The sequence below is a fragment of the Fusarium subglutinans genome (assembly GCF_013396075.1).
Source record: "Fusarium subglutinans strain NRRL 66333 chromosome Unknown NRRL66333_c0000002, whole genome shotgun sequence".
In the NCBI taxonomy this organism is placed as follows: domain Eukaryota; kingdom Fungi; phylum Ascomycota; class Sordariomycetes; order Hypocreales; family Nectriaceae; genus Fusarium; species Fusarium subglutinans.
The window spans coordinates 650,750-660,298 of record NW_023502065.1 but is presented as its reverse complement, the minus strand read 5'-3'; the positions used below and the strand labels follow the sequence as shown (position 1 = coordinate 660,298).

The following is a 9,549-nucleotide window of genomic DNA, read 5'->3' as shown; positions in this document are numbered from 1 at the left end:
TGACCGACCAGTCACACGACACGCGATAGGAAGAACCTGGATGCAGAGAATACATTACCAATAACAATAAACTATAACTACACATGTACATTATCTTCCTAAATACGTAACAGGCTTTCAGTGTGCGCTACCACCCCTTTCATGATGAGCTTAAAACGGCAGAACAGATCCCAGAGTACTCCCTCGCCATCATATAGAACATGTAAATAAAGCACAAACTTATGATACAATACAAGATTTCAGAGTCGTCTCTTTGAAGAGTCGCTAGTGTTATTGCATTAACCGGCAATAGCTCGGCCAACAGCACCAGCAATCTCACCGAACAGAATGCCCTTGAAGACGCTCTCGCCCATGGTCTGAGTCCAGGCGCCAGCCTCCTTGAGACGAGCCTTCCAGGCCTCCTTCTGCTCCTCACCCAACTCCTCCCAAGTCTTACCCGGGCCATGGACGGATGGCTCGTGGACATCAAGCTTGAGTTCCGGGGCCTGGCCGTCTTCACCAGCAGTTACAGGAGGCACATCACCCTCGTACACAACCAGAGTTTCACCAGTGGCAGTCTTGGCGATATCGCGACCTGCGAGTTTGGCAAGGAATTCGTCGGCTAAGAAGGCGACGGGTGGGTGGTCGGGGCTGCGCAGACTGCCGTGCCATGATGGGAATATCTTCTGCACGCCAAGAACTGGTCGAGATCCGCCATAGAGCTCGAGAACAGTCTGCGCGACGAGGGCCATGATAAGCGCCATGATAGCCATCGTGATACCAAGACCACGAGAGGAAAAACCGCGGGACTTCATAGCTGTGACGTAGCGAACAGGACGAGGAGGTCCCTTCGGATTGCGGGGAGAATTATCGACGTGCTTCGCAAGGGGAATGCTGTGGACAGCTACCGTCTTCTGGAGAGATGTGCTGGCGAGTTTGATGTACTGTTGACGAAGGTTGTTCTTGGGTGTCTGGAAGTGAGAGAATGCCACTCCCGTAATATTGTCTGTTCCGTGGACTTCCTTGAGAGTGTGCAGGTGCCATAGTTTAGCAAGCAGCTCAACAGTGCCGCCTGTTGTGTGTTCCAGTGTATAGAGTGAAATGGACGAATCGTGGCCTGCAATAGCAATGATGAACTGTGTATCGCCGAGGGCGTTCAGAGGAGAAGCTGGAGGTGATAGGTTCGCGACAGCAAGAGCAGTAGCAGAAATCTTCCTTGGTATCCTGGCGTTGATGGACAGGCGTGCATCTGGCTGGCCTTCTTTGGGTAATCTCAAAGCCTGTATCACAACTCCGCTTCGCTTGGGTAGGTTGGACGCAGCGACGAGGAAGTGAGGGCTTAGATAACGGATTGCTCGGAAGGCAGGTCTTTCGCCATGGTCGTCTGGCATAACGTATACCCGCTGTGGTTCGCTGGTCTCCTTGGCGCTGACCTTGACAAGATATAGTTCGTACTTGCAGCAGTAGGCAACTTGAAACTCATTCTCTCCTGTTTGTACAATATCCAAATCCTCGGCCTCCTTGTCTAGTTTCAGAACACTTCGTAGTTTGGCTGTAGCACCCGCAGCGTCAAAGATAGCCAATTGGGGCTCCTTGCCCATCGCTGTAGCTGCGGCACCAGTCGATCCTGCAATGCGCAATATTCTCTGATATGTATCGAGGTCGGGGTTCTCAAAGAGAGAGGTACGCGCGACCTCGGAGATGTTGGCATCGGGGGTCTTAGCCCCAACGGCAGTGCGCAGCTTGGAAGGGTCGACGCTGAGGATTCGGAGGTGTTCATTCTTGCCCTTTGCGATGCTATCTGGGCTGGAGTTGACGCCGGCGTAGAGATATGTTGTCTTTCCCTTGTGAGGGCCAACTGCCAGGGACATGACGCTGTCTTCATCGCGTGAGAGGTTGATCTCGCCAGCTGTTCGGAGCTCTGTTTGAGAAACACTTTCGAGGACAGTCTGCGCATCTCGTTAGTCCATTGCTATACGCCAATCATCACCCGTAGACCCCGACTTACAATTTTGTTTCCAACGCCAGAGCGGCCAGCTCCACCTCCACCACCTACAACTACTCGGGTTGAGTCCTCAGGGTCAAAGTCAACGGCGTAGAGGGGGTAGTCGAGCTCGATACTCGAGCGAGGGAATGGCGGGGCCATGATGGCGATGAGGCAATACCTCTCTTATGAGGTCTGAGTGTTTGTGGAGAGAGCTGCCGTTTTCAATGAAGCCGAATTCGCAATGCGCCTGACAGAGATTGACGTGATGTTGATCGCGGGGTGTTTGGTGTTGAGGTGACGCTCAAGGCCAGATGTCGAGGAGCTTTCTGGTTGGCCAGGACAGGTCCCAGCCACACGTGGCGGCCACATGGTGTGGCTTGGCTTATACAACCTTGGGACTCATTTTCAGATCAAAGAATTTGAATTAACCAAGGGTTTTGATTGATATAACTATAAATTAAAGCTAAAGGGATAGTTTCAGCATCTTAATCAGATATCTGTATAAGTATGAAAAAGTGGCTGATCCTTGTTAGCCCGTGACGGCGTCTGATACCGATAAATATGCCTGCTTAGGCGAGGTTTGATATTGATCAAGCATAAAGTGAACACGACTCAGGCATGATATCGTCCGAGAGATTGATGGTGGCTGTGATCTAATTTGAGTAGGTACCTTAGCTAGCTTATGGTTTAGTCGCGTTCTTCTCCAATCACTTTGAAATCTCCATTTTGGCCTATCGTTTATCATCTTCTCAAAACTATATCTGGTTATTTTGTAAGGATCGACATACTATTGAAACTTGCTATGTCGCTATAGCCCTTCACTGCTGAATCTCATCATAGGGTAGAATATTGATTGGGCATAACATTATACTGTGGAGGGTACGGAGTACGCTTATTGCAAATGTGAATTGCGCGAGAAGATACAGCGCTATTGACAAACTGTAGGCCGGGGACCTGTGAATATTAGATGAATAACTCCAAGGCGTACATCTATAAACCAAGACAACCATGGCACAGCAATCAGCAAGACATGACATGACATGGGGACCTTGAAGTTCATGTCCGTAGATCATGCATGTCACAGTAGCAATGAGTACAATTTGTTTATACGAGGATGATACTGGTCCCTGCCCAGTGGCGAGAAAGCCTGACGCCAAGGTCCTCATTATAGAAGGTGATCTAGTCCGAGTTCCCGTATTCAGACACGGTCAATGGGAATAAACATCACGACGAGGCATAAATCCAGGGCATTTCCTCGATTGGCTGATCAAAGTGACTCGGAACATTTAGTATGAGCAAGGCGTCAAGTAAACTAAACAACCATCACATTTCGCTTTACCCCTTATGCCAGACCAGATGAGGAACAAGACAAGCGGGTTACACTAAGAAAGGAATCTCCGCGTGTTGTCTGATTTGGCTGCTTTATTAGCGTTGTTCTCGCAGCCATGAATGGCTGCGGTGTCAGTTGACTGCGGCTACCTGCAAGCCTTGGGTTCCTTGCGCTGTGCATGTAAGTGACATGTCAACGACGGACCGTAGATTGCGAGGCAGAGCAAAAGAAGAAAGAAAGGAAATGGAAAGCAACATGAGTACCTAAGATAGTATGTAAGCAATGTTTGCATGCGAGGCCTCCCTTGGTAATTAGTTGATGAGGTACCTTAGTTATTAGTGGCATCGGGCAATCAATCCTCTAAGTTATAGCCTATAAACTAACTAACGGGTGTTTGCGCAATCCCAAGGTTTAAACTACAGAACCTGGTGCCACAGTATGCAGAACAGGTCCGCTTGATACGCACTGTAATGTCACATGAGATAAGTTGCATACTTACCTAATAAATCGCCTGATCTGTTACTTTGACCTGTGATGAACACTCGGCATCATAGCGCACTTGCTGCCTTTCAGTTCAGTCACGACACTTGAACATGATGCATTCGTGAACTGAGGTCTTAATGTGGTATGTAGGTATTTCCAGACAAGTTGGCACCTAAATTCGCAAAACCAACCATGCTGCAACTTGAAACAAATCAAGATAGTACAGAGTACACCTATCGCTAAATATGCTCGAATCTTCCCCTTGATCCCAAAGTATAGGTAGTTAAGGTAGTACCTGGACTATAGCGCACAGTGCGGGCTGAGATTGTGTTGGTGTCGATGTCGATGACTGACTGCCAGGATGATGCTGGGAATACAGGCAGGAAATCAGATTTCTCGTTCAGCTAAAGCAGATGACATGATCCGATAACGCGGGATAGCGCGATCACAGTGTGGGGGCCCGGTATGACAAGATGATATGTAATACCACGGGATTACGTACCTAATAAGAGTTACATATGTTAGTGAGGTAAGGTAAGGTATGCTGATGAAGATCAACTCTATCACACAGATTATCGAGTACATGGTCCATCACACGCAGAACCGAGATTACAGCAGGATCCTACTACCTTACATTGGAGATTGGGCACTGAGCGATATCAACCTAACTTAATCCAAAAAGGTACTGCCCAATTTGTAGGTGCCCAATTTGTAGTATACGTACTCACACTCTCACACTCTCATTAGGCGACTAATAACAACCCCTGTCTGAACAAGTGTGATCTAATGTGAATCACCATCTCCATGCACATAATATGACAGAATAGGAAACTAATGTGCCTTAGCCGCTAGCCGCCCAATGCCAAAAAAAATAATTAAGTCAAACCCTCTTTTACTCGTTGCACCCCTGGCCAAAGAGCTGAGATTGGAGGATGTGACGACAACAGACCGCACACACTGTAACACGACCAGATACAAAAACCAAGCACATGCATCTACTAAAGCTAATATGGGTGTAACTTGTAAGCACACACGTGTTGTACGTACAGTAGGTACTGTACTGTAGGCATATGCAGCTACACTTAGTACACTACGTGCATATCCTGTATGCATGTACTGCAACACCCCTGCCCCTGGGAACGTTCCCGTTGGCTTAACTGCCGCTAACTTCGGAGCATGCAACAACCGTCACAGACAGCACCAACGCCATATGTTTGCATGGGGTGGCTTTGACCGTTGTCCACTGCCCAAGGTAAGGCGAGTCAGAGAAGTAGAGGGGGGAGGGAGACAACAAAAGAGACCATCAAGTGTTTCGGACACGTCACTTGTGTATCCCAGCAGAAGAAATCTCTTACAACAGACATAGTATCCGTATGACAAGACCGCGGCCATGCTCACTCACATAGTTACGTTGTTGTCTCCGTTCTCCATCTCGATACGTCGCTGCAACTTGCTTGTATCATCCGTAGCATCTCGACTAATAGCAAAGTCATTCTCACAGGCACCAGATACCCAAGTTGTAATTAAGTGCAAGAAGTACTTCCTACACAAACGCTTATTCTTAGTATTTTCTCACTCTATCCTATCCTATACTAAACTAAACTATGTAACTCAAGAGCTTTTCGATCCATAGAAAGATCCGGGGTATCAGGTAACACTCACCAAAGCACTCTCACACAACAAAGGAAAGCCAAAGAAGAGCCGAGAGAACTCCTGCCTCATCCCAAACCACTTCCCGCTAGATAAATATTGGATACAAAGCTATCTTCACAATTCCAATCTGGTATCAAATGATATGCTAACAACAAAATAACCAAAACAATAGCTAAATAACCATTCATAAAATACAAAGGAAATAACAAAATGAAAATGGGTCTTGGTCGATACCCGCACCTTTGCCATCCATTACTGAAGACATTGGTTTGAGTCTGCAAGCCCCAAATAACTGTAATTCAAGGTATTTCTCAGCCGCGTGTTTTTTTCAAAGCGCAGCTGCCTGTACTTATTGATCGAGTATACCATCGCCTTCGAGGCGATGTGCTGTTTGAGGAGCAAGGGCTCCAGGGGTATCCGGTCGCAGAAGAGCCCAGCCTCATCACCTAGCTCAAGACAACTGAAGTCTGAAGCAAGTAGAAAGGAGTAAAAAGCGGACAGAAACCCTCGGCCTGGACAGATACCTCGATATCCCAGTCCAGTCCGTCCCATGTCCCAAGAGGAAACACGAAATGACAAAGGTAAAAACATGTCCATGGTACAAATAGACCTGCTTACACCGACACAACCGTTATGAGCACTCCGTGTATGCAAACAATGCTGAACTCGGACAACAGAAAACACGTAATCAGAACGGAGAACAAGGAAACGAGATAAGACAAGACAACATTACAAGTTGCGATAAATTCGTCGGTTGCCCAACAGATGCGTCTTCCAAAGGTCCCACCCGCGAGTTACCAAAATCATGCCAAAAACCTGAACCACTCCGATATTATATAATAGACGAGAACACTGGGTCTCCATAACTGTAATGTGTAACCAAACGCTTGCAAGTCTCAAATCTCAAATCCCATCGCATCAAGGCCTGCGGTGAGTGTCCCTTGTTGCCCACCCTGTCTCTGGGACTCGAGGCTGAACGGGAACCCACTGACCAGTTCGCGGATCCTGCTCTTGAACACCTGGCCCGGGGGGTGGGCCAGTAGGAGGTCGACCTTCCATTACTCTCAGCGGCGGCAGCCTTTCACCGCTCGCTGAGGATGCCGCAGATGATGGCCGTGATGGCCCGCCATAACCTGGCATGGGCATTGGAGGTAGTCCACTAGGAGATGCACTCGGGTGGCCGCTCGCAGGGGACCCGTATGGTGGAAGCGAATATTCAGGATGGTCATCGGTTCGACGGCGTTGGGCTGGTCTTTCGTTGGATAGCACATCGCCGTAACTCATGGACCCAGATGGCCCTGATGCTAACGACCCGGTCTCTGCATAAGAATTGCTTGTTGAAATAGTAGGACTAGGAGGTCCAGCAGCAAGGCCACTTATTGATGGTGTTTGTGCGACAATGTCTCGTAAACGGTTACGGTCTTCACGGTAGAAGTCCCGCTGTTGAATCAACTCCTCGATCCGTATCTCCATGAGACGCCTTTCATCCCGAAGCTCTTGTAGTTGTTTTGAGTTCTCCTCCTGCATGATTTTCTTCTTCCTCCTGTGCCTTGTTGAAGCCACTGCATTTCTCTGCCTCTTCTCATCCGCTTTCTTGGACGCTTGCGAAAAGTCCATATGCACAGGAATAGGTGCCTCGCTTCCCGGAAGTGCCAACATAGCTTGCTGTCCCTCGACGCCAAAAAGGGACCCCCCCATCCCATGTCTCCGCAGTGTTTCCGACCATGGCGAGGCGGACTCGCTTGGGGGCCCCGGACTCGGGAAGGGCCGACCAGCCTGCATGTTAGGAGAATATGAAGTTTGAGAATGTCCCAGAGGCGGTTGCGCACGACCCGGCGCATAGCTAGAGGGGAAAGTAGACAGAGGAGCTTGTGTCCCAGGAGAAGCGAGCGGCTGTGAATGTAACCTACCATGATCCGACATTGCTGAGGGAGGACCAGTGGGTGCTCCCGTCAGAGGATGGAGATGGGGATATTGAGTTCTGGTGTCTTCCGGCGTTATGTCCTCGAACGGTCGCTTAGCAGATAGAAAGCCATGTAAAGACTGTCGCCCATCAGATTCACGAGATGGCACATGACTAACGCTTATGGCTCGGGGATGCTGTGTCGGGCTTGCTCTTGGTCTTGCACTATTCACGGCAGGAAATGGGAAAGCTGTTGGGGAATTGCGTCCTGACGAAGGCCCTCCAATAGGTGTCATTGGCCCTAAGGGCGTCCCTGGAAGAGAAATCGATGCAGGTTGTGCTGGCGGGAAAGCTCGTGCGCCAGCAAAAGACCCAGAGATCGAGCCAACTGCATGGCCTGGTGTCCCGGATTCAGATGGACGAGCTGCTGGAGGAAGATGACCATTACCCCCTGACGCCAGTAGTCGTGGCTCCATAGGGTTGAGTATGTTATGGACACCAAGGGTCTTTTGGGGAACCTGCTGTAATCTTTCCTCGCCGTTTGTATAAGGAACGTTGCTCACATCTTGGCGCAGATCGCGGTCACTGAGCTGTCTGTGTCGAACTGAGGAAGGTGAGACTTGGTCATCGCCCAAGGGGGACCTCGAAGAACAACGTGACGCATGTTGAGATGCTGGTCCAGTATGCGACATTGGGACTAGACCGCCTGTGCACACCTGGCCACGAGGGCCGGCACATTGACCCTCCCCGAGCCTGTCTAAAGACGGTGGTTTATTGTCCTGGTTGGCAGCCTGCTTCGATAGAGTGAAGTCTCTGGAAGGCCAGGTAGGTGTCGATGGTGTCCGTGGAGAGTTAGGCGATGCGCCGGTCGAATCTGTTGCGGCAGATCCGGGTCTGCTCTGAGGTGGTTGTGCCTGCGACCACAGGCTTGTCGATTGAACCGCCAGATTGGATGGTTTGTTGATGCGGACGGGATGGGAAGATAACCCAAACAGTCCTCTCTTGAAGCAATACTAAGACAGACTCTTCAGAGCTTCAGAGGGGAAGCAAACGAGTCGTAATGCTATAAGAGTTCTGAGAATCCTCTTATAATCAACACTCTTGCGCAAGCCGAGTTAAAACAGGGGATTTGTACTGAAGAATAGAAAATCAATACGTCACCCGGGGTGAAATCAGCAACAAGTCCTGACCATGAACCGCACAACGCGATCTCTGACCTTTGGCTTGATTCAAGGGAAGACAACTTAGCACACTCGCAAATAGGTTGCAGGTGAAGATGAACCACGCAAGTGTGCTTGCCGAAAGCCAGTACTGGGGGCAGGGATATATCTCAAATGTACAGGCCTGCCAGCAAATCATACACCTCAAAGACAACTTCCCCTTCTGAATGGCCGATGCTGTGTGGCTATGGATGGAGCCAAGGTCTCAATCAATCCTCTCGCCTTGCAATTCCAATAATTGGCTCTGCTGTACTGTACTTGGTCGCCCACGTCACCTCTTCTGGAGAGGATCTTACAGCCGCTTGAGATGAAATGCGAAGAACTTGAACAGATGCAGACGGTGATTTCGTGGCTTAATAAACAACGAAGAACACGCCTTGCCAGTGGATGGAAAGGCTGTTATTGAGCTGTATAGCCTGGTATCGTAAGGCCGTAAGAATAGAAAAAGGGAAAAGAGTAATGAAGATAGAGGAAGAACAGAGCAGTGCTAGGCACAGGGAAGTTCTAGTGATGTAAGATGTCTGTTCGGCACCAGCAAGAGAAAACATCTAGGTACGAGAAGCGAGTCTGTCCCAGGATGGGGCTATTGTAATCCAGGGCCACACCGTGTGGTAATTCTTTATTTGCTCTGGTACGAACCATGTAAGCCTTGAGCTGGTCCTGGTACGGCGACAAGCCCTTATCAAGCCCCAGAACTGGCCCGGGCATCCAAGTAGAAGTCCCGCAATGACCACGGTCAACACGTTAGCAAAGAAGCCGTGCTTAGCTTTTGAGACTAAGCTGGGGTTCAGAGCTAGGGCCCAACTGTGGCCAGGCTAGCCAAGCTCTCATGAGATGAAATGGCGCTAATGCCGGGGAGCGTTTGAACAGGGGGGGTTCATGAAGACTAAGAGTAGTGTGTACGTACCAAGACTCCTTGACATCAGGTCCTCAGCAAGGCTTAGGATACTGGGTCCCTAAAGACGGGGAGCTGCCGGTAGCTTTGCCGTCATGT

At 49.4% G+C, this 9,549-nt stretch overlaps 2 protein-coding genes across 2 annotated transcripts; both read right to left on the bottom strand.

Annotated features, from left to right (window-relative positions):
• Positions 1 to 278: 278 nt before the first annotated feature.
• FSUBG_536 (uncharacterized protein) lies at positions 279 to 2,125 on the bottom strand (the record flags this gene model as incomplete). Its single annotated transcript, XM_036683447.1, has 2 exons — positions 279 to 1,928; positions 1,988 to 2,125. The coding sequence occupies 2 exons, from the start codon at positions 2,123 to 2,125 to the stop codon at positions 279 to 281; spliced, it is 1,788 nt and encodes a 595-aa protein (XP_036544059.1).
• Positions 2,126 to 6,350: 4,225 nt separating this feature from the next.
• On the bottom strand, positions 6,351 to 8,027 carry FSUBG_535 (uncharacterized protein; the record flags this gene model as incomplete). The annotated part of the gene is made up of 1 exon (XM_036683436.1): positions 6,351 to 8,027. The coding sequence occupies one exon, from the start codon at positions 8,025 to 8,027 to the stop codon at positions 6,351 to 6,353; it is 1,677 nt and encodes a 558-aa protein (XP_036544058.1).
• Positions 8,028 to 9,549: the final 1,522 nt, after the last annotated feature.